General features: G+C 51.0%; 1 protein-coding gene across 2 annotated transcripts in view; it reads right to left on the reverse strand.

Moving 5' to 3' along the window:
- Window positions 1-227: 227 nt before the first annotated feature.
- PCDH19 (protocadherin 19) overlaps window positions 228-22,382 on the reverse strand; it is a 61,125-nt gene continuing 38,970 nt past the window's right edge. For both annotated transcript variants that reach the window (XM_061359695.1, XM_061359694.1), the window contains exon 5: window positions 228-4,998. In XM_061359695.1, coding sequence (XP_061215679.1) covers window positions 4,409-4,998 — 590 coding nt within the window. In that variant the 3' untranslated portion in view covers window positions 228-4,408. The remainder of the gene's footprint in view (window positions 4,999-22,382) is intronic.

Here is a 22,382-nt window from a genome sequence, read left to right on the forward strand (position 1 = left end):
TCTGTACCATGCATGCAGTGTGTGTCGAAGATGGGGGGACATTGGGATGGTGACAGCCTCTTCCTGGGGGGAAAGCTCTACCTGAGCTTTGCAGCTTCTTGGGTGCCAAACAGGGGGAGCAGGACGGGAATGGGCTGGGGTAGCACCCAGGGGACCACACGGACCCCCAGCCATGTGCTGGCATCTGCAGGACCTGGAGCCCATCAAAGCAAACCCACTCAGGCATGTTTAACCAAACACTTACTTTCCATTTTATTCAATAATTGCTTTAATACTAAAATGCATCGGATGCTCAAAGCAGAGAAAAGAAAATCACATTGAGGTGGAAAACAAAGTTCTCGGATGGGAAAATAAAAACCCCAACCCAGTGTGGTTCACCATTGAAACAGAACTGTAATAACTTAATAAAGCTGCTTTATCATCTTCATAAAATAGACAGAATGGTGCTGCTTCTTTTTATCCATGTTGCTGTTTACAATGAGTCAATCACTGTGGAAATGTACATAACATACAGATCAGCATATACAACAATTGATTCTTCATATACTCGGCAACGGAGACACACCATGACGAGACGAGATGCGCCGCGCTCAGTCCCGCGGCAGCCCTGCCTGCTGGCATCCCGGCTCCCACCGGGTTAGCCGGTGTGGAAAACCAGGTTGCAATGGGTGTGTTTGAAGGTTCTACCCCAGTTTAGATCAGCTGAACATCAGCTGATGCTCGTGAAGGATCCGTCTGGGCAGTGCTTGCAGCTGGGCTCACAGGCTGGACCAGGCATCGCCCAGAGCTGGAGCAACCAAGATCATCAGTCTCCCCCAATGACAGACAAATGTGTTTCCATTCATCATTAGGTACTATTTTCCCCCCTCCCCATCCCGAGAATAATTCCAACATATTCATCAGACAGTGTGTTCTTTACAAAAGGAACTGGTTCTCTCCTATTTGAAAAAGGAAAAATAGAAATCAATAGAAAGGAATTCACTTCTGCACAACGAGTGATCATCCACAGGCCACCTCCAGCTTCACAACACACAGGCAACGGCAACAACCTCAGCAGGACGGTGCTCATCCTCCCCATCCCTCCATCATCCCACCCTTAGGGAAAGGCTCCCCATGGAGCAGGGAAGTGTCCCTGAGCCAGCACAGGGGGGGGTTCATCCCCAGGGATGCTCCAGATGGTCCTCGTCATGCTCGGGGGACAATCGTAGGTGGGTGCTGCTCTCCTGGGTAACAGGGAGCACAGTGAGTGTGCCTGCAGGAAACCCAGCAGATCCCAGCGATTCTTCCTAAACCAAATCTGAGGACAGGTTTCAGTTACTCAAAAGCACCATAATTACACCTGGAACCCCTTTCCCAAGCGCTCCCTGCCCACCCCGCAGCTCGGAATGGTTTTGCATGGACAGTTTCAATGCAACAAGGAAAACGACCCCAAAACAGATTTGCTCAGGAGCCTGAACTTATCTCCAGTGACACAGAGGGACAGTGACAGGGGTAGCAACAGACTCAGGAGCCTCTTCCCTTGGCCCTGCACAGGAGGATGTGCCAGGGAGGGCCCCTCACTCAGCATCCCTGGCTGCAGCCCGGGAAACTGGTGTTTAAATGGTTTTCTTGGAGGCATAAGGGTTTAGTGACCTCTTTAGTGCCCCCTTTTAATGCAGAATTATTTCACATCCCTCCTCGGCTGTGCTGTTATTCAGGGTGGCACGGAACGTGAACGTCTCCTCTGGGTGAATTACAGAATGCTCCTGGTGGGTTTGTGCTCTCTTCCTTTTCACTTAGCATCTACTTCTCATCCAAAGCACCGGGCTGGTGCTGGCAGCTCTGCAGGTAGAGGGCAGTGCTCAACAGGAGCCAACAGCCGGGGCTCCTCGGGTAGCTGGGGGTGATGGTGATGATAATGGGGAGCCTGAAATGGGGGGCAGCCAGGTCCCATCCTGCTGGAGGTGGTGATGGACAATGGGGTGATGTGGGGCTGCTGCCTTGCAAAGCCAAGAGCCCATCCTTGGCAGTGTTCAAGGCCAGGTTGGACGGGGCTTGGAGCAGGCTGCTCTAGTGGAAGGTGTCTCTGCACATGGCATCTGGATGAGCTTTAAGGTCCCTTCCAACCCAAAGCAGTCTGGGACTCTATGATCTGACATCACAGGCTCTGTCACTCAGCAAACACATACAAGAAGCTTTTCCCCCCCTAAAGAGCTGACAAAACCAGGTAACATCAGCATAAACCCAGCCTCACAGTTCCAGAACATCCAGTTATTCCAACAGCCCCGAGCCAGCCCCTTTCTTCTTTGCTTGTGTTAGAAAAATACACACATTTGGGGAAAAGAAACACAGATTGAAATGACAGCAGTAACAGCACACAGGCAGGAACAGAAAGAACATATCCCTGAAAAATGGGCTCAAACTCCAGAAGAGAGGGGAAAAATCCCCGTTTCGCTTTCCAGAGGGATGCAGAACATCACGTTAGCGCGTGGGATGGGAGCTGAATGAGGTAGTCATCAATACCAGCGAGGGAAGCATCACAAATCCCATCTTTTGTCGGTTCTTTCCCAATTCCTGGCCCTAGGAAGTGGCAAGGGGAGCAGAGTGACTGCGGACATGCCTGGGACCAGCCATGCCTTCAGGCAGGATCCATTTGCCCTGAAGAAATAAAAGCTGGAGCTTCAGGTAATTTGGAGGATAGTAATGACTGGAGTTTGTTTTCCTGATGATGTTTTTCACTTAGAGAAATCAAAGTAATGCATTTCTTATCATAAGATGTAGACCTAGAAAGACTCTTTCTCTATAAACCACTAATCTCAGCTTGCTGGTACAGCAAACATTGGCAAGAGCGATGTATTTCCCCTTCCATAATCCATTTTCAATTCTAGGAAACATCATTTGGGGGAGGAAAATCTGTCCAGTGAAGGGTTAATCACAACAGTAATACACTAATTGTGTATTATAAATCACAATGGTAATACACTAACGGCAATCCTACCTCACTCATACCTCACTGAGGAATCATCACTGCAAGAGGGCAGGGAGCTGTGAAGCCCCTTTCCCTCTCTCCCTTCTACAAAGGGGCTATGAAAGTAGCTCAATTTTGGAATCATTTTTATATGAGTAGATTTGTACCCACACAAAAAAGGAAAAAGTCCTTAATTCTGAGCAAAAATAATGAATTGCTTTAATTTTCTCTCCATTAAGAAGGCACATTAATTGAATTAGTAGCATTGTTACATATCACCTGTCTGCCCCTAAATTAACGTCGCTATTGCTCATTCCATACTTATTTATGATGCAGGGACGGAAAGAAATCAGAACAGCCTGAAATCCATGCCATGGTGACACATACAGACACATACTTGGCATAATCACGCCTGGGAAATGCTGACTTGGAAGTGTGTGCCTAATTGAGAAGGTGATTGAGATCTCTTCAATAATTCCATCCCTTTGGCTTGGATATGATTGGAGACGGGGGATAGCTAAACCTGGGAACTGGAAAAAAACCCCAAACCAACCAACTTGTGGAAAAAAAGCTTTCCATGCATTGCCTTGAAATGATGGAAAAGAAACAGGGAAGGGGGAAAAGTTCAGCACAGCGCATCCAACAATTGCAATCCAGGCAGAAATTCCCCCCACCCAAAACCTCTTCCCTTAATGCCCTGGCACTGCCCTGCAGGAGCTGGGGGAGGCTTCAGGTGATGGAGGGCTGGGAGAAGCGCTGGCTCCAGTGGGTTGCAGGCTGCAGGGTCCCCAAAGTTTAGGTTAGATGATGGTGAATTATGTTTCTTTCCATTTTTGTTATGCTTGGAAGCCTTTTGCCATCACCAGACATACAGGAATTTGCAATATCAAATACAGGAATAGTACAGAGAAGCATGTGACAGCAAAAGGATTCATAAATGCAAGGGGGTCCATAGCAAAATAGCAACATCTTGAAATACAAACAGCCTCGTGTTGGGTTAATGAACACTCACCCGAGTGTCACATTGAGCAGTGGCACGCAGGGAACGGCCGCGGCTCTGCCTGGACTACAAAACCACCGGGGTGATGACTAAAGAGGGCTGGATGAGGAATTTGCCATTCAATTCTCTCCAGGAATGGGAATTGATATAAAAATATAGAAACTCCGAGGAGGGGACACCGAGCGCTGCAGGGGAGCAGGGAGGGGGAACGTCTCACCTCTGCCCCCCACCACCCAATAGCAAACCACCAGCTGCTTTGCTCGGGCTGCACACCCCTGCTGCCTGTTGAGCCAAGTGGGATTGTCACATTAACGATAGCTTCATTTATAAACAATACATTTAGGGAAAGCTTTTAAATACAGCAATCTGTGAACCATTGGTAAGCGGTAAAAACAATCTGCGCTGGGAGTCGTGCGGTCCCTCCTCATCCTCCTCTTCCTCCTCCTCTCACCGGGTGCTGCTCAGAGGACGATGTCTTTTAGTCTCCGGGCGCCGGGCGAGTCCTTATCCCGGCGTTCCTGCAGGAGCGGGTTGCCCTCCTGCCCGCCGCTCTCGCTGTCCGCCCCGCGGGGCTCTGCCTCCGTCGGCCGGGAAGGACCAGTGTTCCCAAAGGGCTCCCGTTCCCGGTTGCCGGCGCAGTGCCCGGCACCGTACGGAGCCGAGGGCTTGCCGGCCAAAGGGCTCTTCAGGTGGAGGGGCGAGGTGACGGGGCTGACGGCCTCGCAGCCGTTGCCCGCCTCGCGGATGGCGCCGCTCACCTTGGGGCTGCAGGCGGCCGGGTCCACCGTTCTTTTGCCTTTGGGGTTGGCGAGGCGCTCCTCGGCCAGGGGCTCAGCGCCCTCCTTGCCGAAGGTGGCGAAGGTCCTTTTTGTGCTGCAGTCTGCGTAAGGCTCCGCGTCCACCGCCGTGGCCTCGATGGACAGCGCGATGACGTTCCTCCCGTGCTCCGGGGACTTGGTGCGGCTGGGGACGGCGCCGCGGGGCATCCAGCACCGGTCCGAGTGGCCCAGGATGCGGCACTCCTCCCTGCAATGGAACCCCTCGCTCTGCTCTGTGGGGAGAGAACACAAGGGGTGGTGAACGGGGGAAACCGTGCTGTACCCCAACCTGCCCCACCGAGCCAGGCGCTGGGCAGCACTCCTATCCCATATAGCAGCCACCTACCGAGCAGCAGCTACCCTACCCTATACAGTTCTTAAGGCAAGGCTTGGAATAGGGATTGGTTCAGCCTGGAGAAGAGAAGCTGCATGGAGACCTCATAGCAGCCTTCCAGTATCTGAAGGGGGCCTATAGGGATGCTGGGGATGGACTCTTCATTAGGGACTGTAGTGACAGGACAAGGGGTAATGGGTTAAAACTGAAACAGGGGAAGTTTAGATTGGATATAAGGAGGAAATTCTTTCCTGTGAGGGTGGTGAGGCACTGGAATGGGTTGCCCAGGGAGGTTGTGAATGCTCCATCCCTGGCAGTGTTCAAGGCCAGGCTGAATGAGGCCTTGGGTGCCATGGTTTAGAGCGAGGTGTCCCTGCCCATGGCAGGGGGTTGGAACTGGATGATCTTAAGGTCCTTTCCACCCCTAACTATTCTATGATTCTATGATCTTTGCTGCTGTAAAGGCTGGGGTTCCATTTCCAACAGGCTCTGTGTCATCTGCCACAGCCAGACGTGCAGCCTAAGGAATGGTGTCGGATGTGAATCCATCACCGCAGGGCTGTCCCGCCTGCTGAGCCCCTCTGAGTGAGCAGGTTCTGGGTTTAGTAACCAGCCCTCAAAGCCACCCTATTTTAAGCTTGGTTTGATGTGGCATTTAAGCTTGACTTTTTACAGAGGGAAGAAGGAGCAGAGGGAGGAGGGGGGGTTCTTTTCTTCCTGGTGTATACGGGTGGTTTCAGTTTTTGCTCAATCCCCGCTGACCTCCCACACAATGGAGGCTTCATAAATCTCTGTGACTGCCCACTCCAGTGAAGATTAAATGTGTCATTCCCAGCGCTTGGGCTTTATTCATATGAAAGCAATAAAGATCCCGTCCCTGGACTTTGGGCTGTCCCGACACCACTTCACAGGGCTGAAATATGGAGTGGTGGTTTAACCCTTCCCAAGGACTTTCCATACCAGGTCTGAGCTCTCCTAGGCAAGTGCAAACCCTTGTGCTTGGTGCTTGTGTGCATCCCTGTGCTGCCAGCTGATCCACAGGGACTGCATGGCCTCAGGCCCCCATCATGGATGGACAAACGGGCTCAGGGAAGCAACCAGGTTCAGCCAAGTGCAAACTTCGACATCATAGAATGGTTTGTGTTTGAAGGGAGCTTAAAGCTCCTCCAGCTGCAACCTCTACCACAGGCAGGGACACCTTCCACTGGAGCAGCTTGCTCCAAGCCCCTGTGTCCAACCTGGCCTTGAGCACTGCCAGGGATGGGGCAGCCACAGCTTCTCTGGGCACCCTGTGCCAGCGCCTCAGCACCCTCATGTAAGGAACTTTTTCCTTATATGCAACCTAAATCCCCCCTGTTTCAGTTTGAACCCATCACCCCTTGTCCTACCACTACAGTCCCTGATGAAGAGTCCCTCTCCAGCATCCTTGTACCCCCCTTCAGACACTGGAAGCTGCTCTGAGGTCTCCATGCAGCTTCTCCAGGCTGAACAGCCCCAGTGTTCTCAGCCTGTCTCCATATCGGAGGTACTCCAGCCCCCGATCATCCTCGTGGCATCCTCTGGACTTGCTCCAGCAGCTCCATGTTCTTCCTATGCTGAGGACACTGCACACAATACTCCAAGTGGGGTCTCATGAGATCAAACCCAGGAGTCTCCCCATCCCCAGCCTTTGCTGAGCATCCAACCACCCAACATCACAGGCTGCTTCCCGGTCTCAACTTACAGCTTCTCTTTCATTTGATAAGTACTCGTAATCCCAGCTCACCCTCATAAAGCACAACCCTTCCCTACACAAAGATGGAGCTCCTTCCTCCCATAACCTATACACACGCAGAGAAGCATTAAGGCACTAATGCCATTGCTCACACGAGACCGTGCTCGGTCGGTGCTGGTTTGATGGATGGAGGGCTGTGAAGGTGCAGACTCAGCCTGGCTTCCTTTCCTGTCTGCCTGCAAACGGCTCATTTTGATGCTCCGTACATCTGTGTGCATAACCTCCACTCCTCAGACACATTGGTATTTCCACCACATTCGAGCACTAGGGCGGCTGATAAAAATTCTCAGCACATAACACAATGCACCAAAATATGAGCAGCTTAACACTTCCCGAGAATAAATGAGTAAAAGGCAGACCTCAAAACACAGAAAGAAAGGAAAGAAAAGGATGTTTTTAAAGGAGAAGCCAATTAATTGAAAACCCTATAGGTGAAACATCAGCTTTTTCTCTGCTTCAGAGCAGGGACCCGTTAGTGAGGAGCGTGGCTGGGTTTGGCAGCCACCTTTACAGCTGTTTGAGGGAAGGATGCTCTGAGCCTTACATGCAGATCTGCACTGAGATCTAAAAGCCCACGCTCTCGTGCTTTGATCCCCTTAATTTCAGACACTTAAGCAGAATGGAGAGGAAAAAACACCCCGAAAGATTGCTCAGGAAGTGTTGCTGCCTGCCTGTTTATCCCCAGCCTAACTGCAAAAGGGGGCACAGGCACACAGAGGTGTGTAGTGTGGCTGGGAGAGCACAGGACTTGGTGATGGCTGGAGGAGTGACAGAAGCATCTTGGGTTCTCATCCCCAGTGAGACACTGATTCTTTGTGCTGTGTGACCTTGGGCATGTGGCTGGAGCACGCATCACTTCAGCCTCTCCACAAACATGGAATGCTGGATCCAGGCATGTGCTGGGGTGACTGGTCCAGTGTGGGCATAAGGGGACCTGCTGCTCCTCACCTTCCTCACCCAGCATCGTGGCTCAACCCCAAATCCATGGGACTACTGCAGCAGAGGCAAACCCCAGCCTTGACCCATTTATTCCAAGCTGCCTCATTTTACAGTTAAAAACAATGATTACTGCACTGCAAGTGGATATTCCTCAAGCCCTAGAAAGGGACCTGTGCTTTAAGAAAGGTTTTATTAAAGACCACTGCTGTGGTACCTATCTGCTGGGGAGATGATAAGCTTTGGACACCAAGATGCTTGTAACAAGTCACACCAGTGGCAGTTTCAATGCAAGCAGGAGAAGAGATGAGAAGTATTAAATCACACCATTCCAATTGTTTGGTTTAGGAAGGGAATGTAACAAGTACAAAAGACACCGGGCTGACAGGCAGAGGGGCAGGAGTCACCATCCATCCACACACCTGAAGACAACAGGTCATTCCATGGCATATTCTGCCTCGCTGCTCCTGTCCCCACTGCAAATCTCAGCTTTGGTCTGTAGGGACCACATCCCGCATCCTGCTCTTGGGGACAACACATGTCCAGGCTGCCCAGAGCAGCAGGGACCAGCAAAGAGCCCTGAGCAGCAGCAGCTTCTCCATGGCAGAAAAAGGATATTCAGCTACTCATCTTAACCCTGTAGTTAATATAAAACACTATTTCTACACCACAAGCATGCCCCATTGATACACAGGAACATCACACCACTCCTCTGCTCTCCCAGCTCCAAAGTAGGGAAGCTCAAAGGGGTCTCGGCTCCTCAGTGTGCTGAACCCAGGGCTGCCATCTCACATCCTCCTCCTGTGCAAGAGGAGCTGCTGCCCCATAGCCTAGGCAGGCAGGCACGGAGCTGCTGTTCACTTTGCAGGTAGGTCTGACTCACCCAGCCTCAATGGCACCCAGGATGGTCATTCACACACACAGGCTCTTTATTGTACTGTTCTGCCTTGTTTTTTACCACTTTAACAATCAGAAATAGGACAACAGGAAATACTTTTACAGCCCTGGACCTGCCCTAGTCAATACAACTGCTACTGTCATATTGTCTGCACTGAAAAAAGCTCTCAGTGCAAGAAGCAAAGCCCAGGTAATAACTACTGCAGGTTCCCACTGACGGCAGGGCTTGAGTGAGGTGGAGTGGGGCCAGACAGGAGGCAAAGGGAGGAGGAAACCACAGAGGGACAGTGTTGGCTGAGCATCACTGCAGCTTTGGTGCTCCTCTGCAGCCACCTTATCCTGAAAAGGGGTCCCCAAAGAGCCCAATGCACCCACATGGTAAGGACTGAAGGGGAACAGCATGGCCTAGGGCTGTGCAAGCCACACTGAGCTGGGCTGAGCTCTTAGGAGCTGTGATGAGAATCCTACTGCAAACCTGGCTGTAGGAATACCCATGTTGCATGTAGGTGGTCCAGAGAGATTCTATACATAGCTGATGGCTGTGCCAAGAGGTCCTGCAGCAGCAGTGTCCATATTCCAGCCTGTCTGCCTTGTTTCAGAGCACCTTAGGGCAGGTCTTCAGGTACAAAGCATCCTGGCAGAAGCCTCGCCATCAAATGAGCAGTTACTCTGAAGTCAGGCTTGGCAGACAAAAACGTGTCACTGCTAAATGTAAGCTCTCAGATAGCAAATGTGAAATAAACTAAACCCAACAGCCACCTCTGGAATAAACATGCTCCTCAGCAAGTACAGCAAAACCCATGCTGAGCTCCAGATTTCAAACCTGCTCTACTCGCACCTTAGGGGACCAGCACAAAGACAACTAATAACAAGCCCCAGCCAGCCCTTGTGCTGCCTGCGGGGTGTGAGTCAGGCTGAAGGCTGCCAAGAACTGCAGGAAGACGTGGTGGGAGATAAACCACCGTGAGCAGACACACAGCCCATGTCACTGGGGGGAATGGGAGCTGGGGACAACGCCACGGTGATTCAAGAGGGAGGTGCCACGAAACACTGGGGCTGCCCCAGTTCCTGGGGCTGAGTGCTCAGCCGAGACCCTCAGCACTTCCCAGTCCCACTTGGCCAACAGAGCAGGGAAATGGGATGGATGCTAAGAGCTGGAAGGCTTCAGGAAGAGCATGGGGTGGGCACTGGAGCAACAGAGCCTCCAGCACTCCCCTCATTAAAAGGCAGGATTAATGAACACCCAGGGTGTGCAAGCGCTTCCAGCCTCCTATTCAAAGCCTGCAGCATCCCTGCAGTGAGCAACACGAAGCTGGTGCGCAAGGCACCCATTCAGCTCTCAGAGCAATTGAATTATCTCCAGTGGAATCTCAGCACTGGCCAAAGAGACAAAGTTAAATCGTAGCAAGGTGCAAGTGCCTGGGAATGTAATATTCCTGATAAATGGCCAGATGACATGTGCTGTTATACAATCTAAGGTGCAATTTGGGCGATGACAATAGTCCCTGGAGTTTCCATTTTCAAAGAGCTGCTCAGTTCAATGCAATCCATGTCAGAGCAGCTTTGCCAAGGTGAGTAAGTAGAACTCATTTGTGCTATTACATGGGAAGCAAGGAAAAGGAGCGGAGGAGTCACTTGAGAATGAAAAAGAAGGAAAAAAGAGAAACCACAGCCCCGCTGGGATGTGCTGGGGGTGCACGGGTGAGCAGTGTGCTGGAGCAAGACATGCGTGTCCATCCCTTGACCAGTACCAGAGGTACCCTTGTGCTGGAGCATGGCTTTATCTCCACATTGGGGTGTTTCTTGAGCAACCCTGTGATTATCCTGCAATCAGGATGACGCTGCTCCTGGGTACAGCAAACAGCACGATCATTAAAAAATTCATTTCAAAATCTTCCTGGAAGCTAATAAATTTTACAGCAGTTTCAATCCTTTCTCATTGCAACAAAGAAAAGCTTAGTTCCAGACAAATTAAAAGTAAATTGATTGCCTAAGGGGAATCTATTCAAATATCACTTTTCCATGTTCGAAATCTCTTCCTGAAACAAGAAGGAGAAGAGAGCCAGGGAGAGCCGGCACGGGAACGGTGTGGAAAAGCACATCATTAAATCTCAGTTCATGAAACTAAAGGGAGTAAGGGGAGAAAATCAAACTTAAAATAAAATGCAAATGCCTCACTGGGGTGCGGGACTAACGTTTGTGATGGAATTGATGAATAATAAATAGGAATAAATAGTAAACACGCAGGGATCAAACACTGCTGCTGATGTTTACTCATGGTTAGCCATCTTTCATGGACAATGCACAACTGCATTATTTAGCACGCCTCTCCCAGCTCCTTTGGGGGGTTCTTTTCAACTCCCAGCACCTTCGCTTGCTCAGTGGATGGATGCCACAGGGCACAAGGCACATCCCCATCGGATAGCACCTCCCCTGCATCCCACCAGGAGCTCGGAAGCAGAAACCCACTGCATCACACTCCAGATAAAATAATAAGCTCGAGCAAAATACAAACAGTCCCCAGCCATGGTTCATCATCTGCTTGTAAATTAAGACTCTGCACCTCTCCCTTATCTCCTGTAATAGCATAACATCAGGAAACAAGAGGTGGGGAATAGTGCATTATATTTTTGACCTATGGGCTTTTGCAGAGCCTTCTTCACCTTCCCTAATACGAAATCTCTAGTCAGTGTAGAAATGTAATCCTGGCATGGCTTCCCTTGCACAATGCTCCGAGGATGCTAATAACCAGGGACAGTGACAAATGCTTTTTAACGCAATGAGGAGCCTTTCTTTCCCTCTCTTTTGCTACTGTTTGGGATTTATGCAAGCTAAAAAATGCTGTCTTTTTAAGCCTGGATTGTCTGTCCCAATGCAGGGGGTCAGCAGTGCTTGGGCAAAGCAAATGCCTGCAAGGAATCCTTTTAATGGAACAAGGGATGCGAATTAGATTAATTTATCAGGCAATTGCTTATAAGGACCCATGGCTGAATGCAGCTCATGGGCAGCCCTTCTGTAATGGTCAAGAAAGATGTGATAGGCTCGCTCTGAGCTGCTGCACGTCTTCCCTCTTCCCCTGCTCGACATGACCATTGATAGCACCATTTCATCTGCCACTGATGCCTGTATCATCAATGAAGACTGACACATCTGTATCATCAATGAAGACTGCACTTGAAAGGGCTAAGGATAGGTTTGATGCAGGTGGGAAATCACCTTCCTGGGCATGCTGAAGCCTTTGGGATGAGAAGGCTCAGGAAAGGAGGGCAGTCACCCAAGGCAAGAGGAGCTGGTGTCTGGGCACGCCGTGTGCTGCAGCAGAGTCAGACCCAGAAGGTATTAGAGGCTGAAATGCAATTTAATGCTGGCTGCCCCCCTCTATCCGGGACCACGGGCCAATCCCCACCTCATTCACAAGGCAGGATTAATTCCCTTTCAGAGGGCCAGCAGAACACACCATTTAAACTCCAATTAATCCTTCCCGTAAGTGGTCCGTAGAGCTCGTGATGGCTCCTGAGTGGTGGGGATTTCACCTCTGAAACTCCACTACTCCTGCCTCAGTACAGGGTTCATTAGCATCCTAACTGATAGGATGCAGGATCTGGTCCTCAGAGAGGAGAACACTCTGGGATCCGACAGACCTTTTCCATCTCAAACCATTACAGCTCTGTAATTCATCGGCACAGCTCCCATTAATGCTAATGGCAGTTACTGCACGAGTGCAGAATACAACCCTTTGACTTCATTACTGGAATTCAATTTCATTAACGCTGGATACAGAGGGATTGTCCTAAATACACTCTTTCTTATATTTTTTTCATGTTAATGTAACCATTTGAGTATATTATACCCTGCAGAGATGGAAACATTTTAGTCTGTTTAAACACATTTCCCACAATTGGGAGCAAAACTTTGTCTCCGTTTATGCCTTTGACACCAGCTGCCTCCCATTTAATGGGACTTTAGTCACTAAAGCAAATTAATCCAAAGGTTACTTTTCTCTGCTATTGTCAGGAAACAGACAAATGCACCCATTCTGGCAGGGTAATGTGGGACCAGCCAGGCAGCCACGTTCCAAAGGCAGCAATAGATCGAATTATCACCCTCTCCCACTCAAAATTAGGCGCTGCTCAGAAAACAGCTACTTGATAAAGATCCAGGAAACCAGGAATTGCAGTCAGGGGAGATAAGAAGCAATTCCCAACTGCTTGTACCAGGCCAGCTCCTGGCCCAGTGCCTGTCGGAGCAGCATCCCTGCCCTCACTGCAGCCATACCCATGTACACCCACAGTGAATGCGTGACCACGACCAGCACCAGAACAACCCATCCTCATCCTCTTCCCACAGGGATGCAGACGGTGCCAGTAGGAGCAGGGATGATAATGAGACCCCTGCCTGCTCAGCTGCCCAACACAGCTTTCTCTTCCCTAAGAGGTGGCTGGTGCTTCCATACAACAAGTAAGAAATAAAGGAGCCGAGGTTGTAAAGGCTGATACATAATTTACTCCTATTATCAAGATTAAACACATCTTTGCATGCTTAGCATAAACCAACTGCCTTTCCCTAGCTTTCTCAAGGACATGCATAAACTTCATTATTATCTAAATAATCAAAAGAGGATTTCAATGGAATATTTAACTGTCTGCCTACTGGAAACTCACAGCCTTAATCTAACACTGATCCTCTGTTGTCCTTCATGTAAATATTGTTGGGATGTCAGCCAAAGCCTAGGGAAGTGAGCTTCATCTTGGTGGATGGGAATCTCTCGTGTCAGATACAGTCAGCCTGAATAATGAGACCTACAGCTTGCCAAAACCTACAGCCTCGCTGTCTGTTCCAGCCATTGAACGCGCTCAGAAACCCAGTGGCACCAGCCCAGCAGTCTACAGATCCCAATCAACTATCAATAGCTTAAGTGTAAGTGATTGTGTATGAAGTACGAGCCAAATGTGTTTCCTTTTTCAGTTTTAGGACCTCCAGTATTGTTATTGCACCAGTTATGCTTGCACGGAATTAATCATAGACGTACCCACAAGGCAAAACATTCTGAGGAGCTCTTTGTACTCTGTGGAAGTGTGCAGCTCTGAAGAGCAGAGGGAGCTGGAAGGCTTCCCAGCGCGATGGGGCGCTCCCCACCGTTGGGAGATCACCAGGGAATTAGGGAATCTTCCCCTTTCTGTTTTTTCTAAACCAAAAGCACAGTTTGCTGGCTGCCTCCCATCATGACATTGACCTCTCGCTCCTCCACCCTGAAGCCCAGCAGTATCCCCTCCTCCCTGGTGCTCTACTTCAAGTCTTATTTCAGATGAACACAGCGCTTTTCCAAGCTGGTGGATCCTCTCCTTGGAAGCACAGGGATGTCCTGTGATGAGATGCTGGCACAGAGTGGTGGAAGCATCAGATCTACATGTAGGGCTCAAATAAGGCTCCAGTTCCAACAAGCTGATGCCAGAGGAATGCCAGACATGGGTTACACTGGCCCCACGGCCACCAAGACAGATCGCCAAAGCCTGGGCATCCAGCCCATTTAATTCAGCCAAAACTTTGTTCTGGCAACTAAGCTTACCTTCATTAATTAAGAGTGTGATCATAGGGTATAAATACACATGTAAAATTACTATTGAGGCCAAGAGTCAAATCTAAAACCTCGTTATCAGCTTTGGGAAACTACATTACCTGCGAGTCATGGACAAGCTCAATTTCCAGCGGCACAGGTGGGGTCCCGTCCCATCTGATCCCATCCCACTGTCCCCTCAGCCACTGGGGAGAGATGGAGAACAAGCCCTCGAGTTTGCTTGGGGCTGTAAACTAAAGAGTCGCAGGAAGACAGCTGAACACCAGGGATGGAGAATGACCGGATTTCCATGGCCTATGTAAGTACTGCAAGAAACACTCCATGGCTCCATCCTTCCTGGCCAAGCTGATGCCAACCCTTGGGCACTGATGCTGAGTCCAATGCATGCTGCCCAGGGGTTCTGCCAGGACCTCCCTTGCTGTGATTCCAGTGCAGGGGGCAGAGGCTGCTGGACCACAGAGGACATGTGCCCCAACCTCTGCCTGCACAGCCTGGGATGATTTCCGACTGCTCTGAGGCACATTCCTGCAGTGCTGCCCCGAGGTCAGGATGGATTGTGTTGGCTCCTGGCCCTGGTTCACAGGGCTGTCAGCTAAATTGCACCATGGCATCGTTACTCCTGGTGATGCTGTGACAGACAGACAGAGCCCAGCTGGATTCTCAAAACCTAAGCACTTTGCAACACTGACAGGCAAGAAAAAACCAACCCACATCCCTCTTAGTCTGAGCATGCTTTATCTGGAAACAGCCAAAGCTGGTAGGTGCAAAACCCCACAAAGTCATTCCTCCTCAGCCACTTTTCTGACCAAACCTTTCAGCTGTCACTGGGAAATAAAGAGCGATAGGTACCAGCCCCAGCTGGTGTTACCTGATGAGTCTAGTCCCCACCGCATCCTTAACGCAGCCTTGCTGCAAAGGGATAAAGCAAGGCTGGGGTGACTGATGTAATTTGGAGCTTTCAGACAGAGTTAGTGGGAGAAGAGTCAAGTTCATTACATTGGAGCTCACCACAGGGCTGCAGCAGCCCATAAGATGATGATGCTGGGGCCGGGCACCCACTTTCGACCACCATAAGTGGGTAGGTTTAATCCAAACGTGTCCCTCTGAAGTGGAAATCAGCCTGGTTTCCCCCTCCCTGAGCACAAGAAGGGGATGCAACGAAAGGTAGGCAGCGTGGTTCTGCTGGAGCCTCTCTCTAGGGACCCAGCCTCGCTGTCTGCAGCACACAGATGTAATGCTGCCTCTTTGCCACTGCACACTCACCTCGCTTCTGAAACACTTACACATGCAGCATGCATTAGAATTAAAAAACCATTAAACCTCGGGAAGGAAAACTTCGACAAGATGCATAATATACTAACTATAATTAATTAAATTGGATGAGGCACTGGGGGACAAGCGAAGAGCGGATGGAGACTGTTCTTGGAAACAGGATGGTAATGCACTAATGTTCAGTGTGTCCCATTAAGTAAGAAACAGCCTTGGAAGAGGTGAGGATGAGCGACAGGGGCTTCAAGAGATGGCACCAGCCAGTTGGGCACCTCGGATGCATAACAAAGAAGGTAATAGCATGAAATGCGGCTCTAAAAAGGATATAATAAAAGTGGAAAAGGCACCCAAGAGATGGAAGAGCAAAAATGCTATGTAGGTTGCTAAACAGTAATGCCCTACCAGTGACAGCATCCTCCAGAGTGATCCTCCACCTACCCCACCAGGGCTTGGGATGATGGACCAGCTTCAGCAACCAGCACCAGCTCCTCAGGGCCAGCACAAGCATCAGGGCAGGGAAGAGATTAATCCTGGAAAGCATCTGACTCTCTGTGGGGTTATTTAGTTATTTGTAGCCCTGGGCATGGTTCCATAGCATGGGTAGCGCCCTGTAGCATCCATCCCCCCCGACAGAAGCTGAGCTGGGGTGGGAAGCAGCACACAAAGCTAGGGCTGGGCATCAAAAGCATCCCCAGTCAACACAGCAAGCAGAACATGATGAGACAACCACAGACTGGCTGTTCAGCAGGACAAAGTTTTAACAGGCTTAACAACAGCATCAGCACCGATCATTAGGCAATTACAACTGCTGAAAGTTGACAAAGCACCAGGACCAAATGAATTATCTCCCCAAATCCTGCAGGCAGGAGCATGGAAGAGAGAAAAAGTCATCGTCAACAGCCTCTGATAGCTCACCGGGTGCAGGAGCAGTAACTAAAAACTAAAGGGCTGCTTGTTCACTTGCTGTTTGGAGAGATAAAGGGGAGAGGCCAGGAAATGAGGTTTGCAAAAACACTCTCATCATTTAGGGAGCAGCGGGAGGGAAGGTCCTGGAAACACTGATACAGCCAGGATTGCTCAGGCCCTGGGGACGTCTGATTCAGTGAGGATAGAGCTGTGTGCGTGCAGAAAGAGAAGGCACATTTTGACTGGGGAAGTTCACTCCTGAATCATCCCCAGCGTGGTTACTTGCTCCATCCTCCACATCCCAGCGCTGCCCAAGGGATCTGCAGAGCTCAATCCATGTAGGACCACAGTGACTCCCTGCTCTGCTCCCTTGCAAAGCAGGGGATGCTCAGCTTTGTCACGCTGCGCTTCTCAAGCACAGCCCTTCACTTTGAGTGACGAGGCATGCTTTTAGGAAACACATGCAAATGTGATTTAAAGACTCTAAAGTGATACAGAATATATCACATCCCTTGGGTACCTGTTCCAGGGGGTAATTATTCTAATTCCTGAAATCATGTGTCTCATTTGCAGCTGGAATTTTCCAAGGCAAGCCTCCATCCTCCAGCATCCTCTGCCTGGTTCTGAATCTGAGAGATGCTCAGCAGCAGATGTCATCTCCCTAAGTTCACTTCTGAACACAGATGACCGATGTCTCAAGCAAAGTTCAGAGCACATCCCCTGAGGATGCCATCTCTCCTGGATCCTATTACAAGCCCAATGGCTTCAGCTGAAAAGAGTCCTGCTGGATTCAAAAGGTTTTGAGTCAGGTCTTAAATCTCCAGACATGCATTTGGAGAGAGAAAGCCAATGCCTTCAGCTATACCCAGAAGCTCCTGATGCAGAACAGCCTCCAGGAAGCAAGGGGACATTTGTGCACTGATAAAGCAGCTCCTCTTCACATGCATACCCTAGCTCAGTGGTCCCTGCAGGCACATCTATCCAGTGTAGGGCTTGAGGGGCTTTATATAGTGAATTAATTGGACATATCTACCCAGCAGCAATGGAGGATGTCTGACAACGAGGAAATGGGAGGCGGAGCTGTTCATTTTATTTACTTGTCTTCATCAGTGTGAGGTTCCTGAACCCTAATGGGTCAAAGTATTTACAGGAATGACTATACTTTCCCAAAAGGACATGTAGCTAAAGGGTGGAGCAGATACAAGGATTTCTTTGGCTCATACAAGGGCCTTTCCACTGCAAAATGAAAGCAACTTCCCAGAGGCCAGCAGCTCACCAGACAAGAGCAACCCTAGAGGCAAATGAACATCTTTATGAGGCTCAGAAGTGCCCAGACAAAGCAGAGCTGAAGGTGGGAGTAAGTGACAAAACAAGGCAAAACATGGGTTATACGTGAGCTGTTTGTGTCTCCCTGGCACTCGGATGAGCTGGATACAAGCATCCCAGCTACCTGTTCTCCTGACAGCACTGAAAGGAAACAAAGTTTGGAACAAGCCAAACACATTCAATTTGCCTGAATAATTTAAGCTGCTGAGTTATCATGTGCCTCATGGACTGTCATCGAGAGCGGCTCTATTGCACAGGAATGATCTGCAAATCAATGCATCCCAGGGACCAAACTAATCAGAGAGCGGCTGCAAAAGCACCGCCTGTCACAACAGATGCAGGACATGGAAGTCAATGGGTGCGTGCCATGAGGCAGATGCAGCCCCACGCTCCAGGGATGGCTTCTGGGAGCATTGGGAAGACACGGCTCCTGTTGAACCATGCTGGTGAGCAGCAATGGCAGCAGCATGAACAGCTCAGCTGGTAAACACAGTGAAAACCAGAACAAAGTCCTGTGCATATATACAGTATGTATACACAGTACACACACTGGGTCCCACCTGAGCATGCCAGACCTTCCCAAAGGTATGCATGCACATCACTAATGCACCTACCGCTCCCAAACACACATCTGGCTCTCCAAGCTTTCCTGAATTACTACTCTGCACTGATTTGACTTCAGGTTTCTAGCTCAGCTCCTCTCCCCGAACAGAAGCTGCCCCTTTATACCTCCTCACTGAGCTCTATCAAATCCAGAAGCACATTTAGTGGAGTTGAGAAAAGCCATTCCCCTCGCAGGACAAATCTGGAGGCTCCTCGCCGGGCTGAGGAGCGGTTTGGCTGTTAAACCAGCTGGCTGAGAACGCGCCCGAGCAGATGAGGCAGCACCGTCGGTTCTCCTTGCACCAGCCATCCTCCTGCCTCGATCTACAATGAAACCGATGCTTCCAAAGCAGTCAGAGGGAATCAAGTGACCAACAACCTTCATACACTCATAGAATGAATCCCAGACTAGTTTGGGTTGGAAAGGACCTTAAAGCTCCTCCAGCTCCAACCCCTGCCACAGGCAGGGACCCCTTCCACTGGAGCAGCTTGCTCCAAGCCCCTGTGTCCAACCTGGCCTTGAGCACTGCCAGGGATGGGGCAGCCACAGCTTCTCTGGGCACCCTGTGCCAGCGCCTCAGCACCCTCACAGGGAAGAGCTTCTGCCTAAGAGCTCAGCTCAGTCTCCCCTCGGGCAGGTTCAAGCCATTCCCCTTGCCCTGTCCCTACAGGCCCTTGTCCCAAGCCCCTCTCCAAGGTTTCCTGCAGTCCCTTTGGGCACTGGAGCTGCTCTAAGGTCAGGCTCCATGGACTTCAGAACCTGCAGCTGACACAACTGTTCCTGCAGCCATGGTCCTTCAACTCAGGACTGGGGTGACAGCTTTCAAAAGGCTGAGAGAACATCACTGAGTGTCCTGGCTTGGGTCTAACGGTTCTGTCTCAAGGAAAAGCAGAGGAACCCATCCCAAAAAGGCACAGGAGTGCAGAGCACCGCTTTATTTCACATGCAGGATCAGTGCAGGTGGTGTTTCACTTTACTTCACCCTGCAGAGCAGCACGGAGCCCTGCTGAAAGCTGAGAGCATCACCCAGCACATGCACAGCTGTGACAGCAGCAGCGCTGCTGAAATCACAGCGGGGTTACTCCACACAAGAGGCCTGGGGCATTTCTGCATGGGGGGAAGGTGCCCAAGGGAGAACCTTCAGGTCTGGGCACTCTGATGCCCAACGCTGCAGCCTTCCCCATCCCGCCTTGGGGACCAGTTCCCAGGGGCAATGGGAGGCAGCACGGCCCCAGCAGCACAGGCCAAAGGCAAATGCAGTTGGGGTCACTTCTCAGCTCTAAACAGCTCCCTCCTGGAGAAGGCTTTCTAGCAACTTCTGCTGCTGCCCCTTGCTGTTGCCAGGAGATGGGCACCGCCCATGGAACCCTCATGGAACCCTGATGTCACAGTGATGCTGGAGAACTTGAGGGGCTGCTGGGGCCACACCCCTTCAGTCTGCTGAGCAGCAGGACCCAGCCTGGCTGCTTGGGGGACACTTGGTGACAAGGGGTGGAACCAAGTGATAAGAGAGACCTCTTCAGAGGAGGCATCCTCAGCTTGGGCCATGACCCAAAGAGGTGACACGGGAGCACCTTGGGCTGCTGCCACCGCACCTCCCACAAAAGAAAACTCCTTCAGGGTTTGCCTGATGAACCCTGGGCCCTGACCATGCAATTTTGTGTTTCAGAGACCTCCGCACCTGACTCCTTCCTTGTCTTCCTATGGAACCTCGTCTCCAGCTTCCAGTTCCACTCCATCTGGTGGGGAGACAACGGGAGCTGCGTGGTTATCGCAGATAACCTCTTTGAAGATGAGGTTCTCAGCAAGAGGACCGCACGTCTGGCCCTCCAGGCTGAGAGCCTCAATGAATTCTTCGTCCGCCTCCACCTCCACGGCTTCTGCAGGATGGAGGAGGATATGGCTGTGGAAATCCCCATCAGGGAGCTGCGGGCAGTGGCAGCAGCAGGGCCTGCTCTGGGACAGGTACGTTGGTTCCTCCACACACAAAAGAACCCTCAATCACCTTGTGGCAGCTGCTCAGTGCTGACAAGATACACGGCAGCACCACCATTATTCCCAACAGGCCCATGCCACACTCAGGTGCTCTAAATGAGACCTGTTTGGGTTTCTCCATTGGATTTTAGCCTTTTGAAGCCCCTACACTTCTCTGCTCCCAGCAGCTGGAAACACAAGGGTGGTTCTGACTGACCAAAACTCTACCCTACCATTGCATTCAGCCAAAACTGCTGAGGTTTAAAATGCCCCACAAAGTCCTTTGGAACACCCGCGTTTGCCTTTTCCGATGCAGATGCCGAGTTACCGGCTCTCTGTCTCTCTCCTCCTTGCACCGATGCCAACTGACTCCTCTCCTTTGCATTTGTAGCTGCTCTTCTTCTACCATCCCTACTTCCAACGGGATTACCCCAACCTCAACAAGATCCAGAGGATGGCAGAAAGCGCCATGGAGCGCCTGAGAGCAGCCACTGCAGCCCCCCCGAGCACCAGCGTCCAGGACACCAGGACGAGAAGCCACCAGCGTGGTGCTGAGCCTGGTGCAGGAGCTGCAGAGGAGCAGCACAACACCCAGCCCTCTGCAGCCACCCGCTCCACCCGCACCAGGCGCGGGGCTGCTGCATCCAGTGGCCCCTCTGCACCAAAACGGAGGCGGAGGTAGATAGGAAGAGATAGGGTATAGGTTAGTATAGGAGTAAGTTACTGTTGTTGTTGGTGTTTCAGTAAGTTATATGTTAGTATAGGAGTACGTTACTGTTGTTGTTGGGGTTTCAATAGGTTATAGGTTACTATAGGGGTAAGCCGTTCTTTTGTTCGTTGTTCTCTACAATATTCTTTTCTTAGAATCATAGAATTATAGGATAGTTGTAGTTTAGTTTAGTTTAGTTGTAGGATAGTTAGGGTTGGAAAGGATTTCAAGAGCTTCCAGCTCCAAGCTCCCTGCCATGGGCAATGACACTTCACAGCAGACCATGGCTCCCAAGGCTCTGTCTCACCGGGATCTGAACACTGCCAGGGATGCAGCATTTACCACTTCCCTGGGCACCCTGTGCCAGCGCCTCAGCACCCTCACAGGGAAGAATCTGCCTCATTCCCCAACTGAACTGCTCCTGTTCCAGTGCAAACCCATCACCCCTTGTCCTGTCGCTGCAGTCCCTGATGAAGGATCCCTCTCTGGCACCCTTGGAGGCCCCCTCACACACTGGGAGCTGCTCTGAATGAACATTTCTGATATAAATGGCATCATTTCTCATCAATAAAAGCTGCCGTGTGCTGTCTCTGCAGTCTCACAGTCGCTGTCTCCACACCCAGGCCGGGGGTTGCCTTCAGGGACATGAAGGGTTTGGCTCCAGCCACAAAAGCCAAAGGTCCCAGTTCAATGGCAGAGGCTCTGCCCGTGCTGCTCTGCAAGGCAGGGGAGCACAGGAGCAGCCTGGCTGCTCGGCTTCTCCTCTGCACCTTAAAGACCACCTCAAAGCTCCTCCAGCTCCAACCCCTGCCACGGGCAGGGACCCCTTCCACTGGAGCAGCTTGCTCCAAGCCCCTGTGTCCAACCTGGCCTTGAGCACTGCCAGGGATGGGGCAGCCACAGCTTCTCTGGGCACCCTGTGCCAGCGCCTCAGCACCCTCACAGGGAAGAGCTTCTGCCTAAGAGCTCAGCTCAGTCTCCCCTCGGGCAGGTTCAAGCCATTCCCCTTGCCCTGTCCCTACAGGCCCTTGTCCCAAGCCCCTCTCCAGGTTTCCTGCAGCCCCTTTAGGCACTGGAGCTGCTCTGAGGTCTCCCCTTCAGGAGCCTTCTCTTCTCCAGGCTGCCCCAGCCCAGCTCTCTCAGCCTGGCTCCAGAGCAGAGCTGCTCCAGCCCTCGCAGCAGCTCCATGGCCTCCTCTGGCCTCACTCCAACAGCTCCACGTCCCTCTTGTGCTGTTGCCCCAGAGCTGGACCAAGTCTGCGGTGGGGGGGTCTCCAAAACCAACCACCAAATCTCCAGCACACCCCGAGCAA

This window comes from Neopsephotus bourkii, unplaced genomic scaffold, assembly GCF_033783945.1.
Source record: "Neopsephotus bourkii isolate Nb327-2 ecotype Australia unplaced genomic scaffold, CSIRO-AGI_Nbou_v1 NB_991, whole genome shotgun sequence".
In the NCBI taxonomy this organism is placed as follows: domain Eukaryota; kingdom Metazoa; phylum Chordata; class Aves; order Psittaciformes; family Psittacidae; genus Neopsephotus; species Neopsephotus bourkii.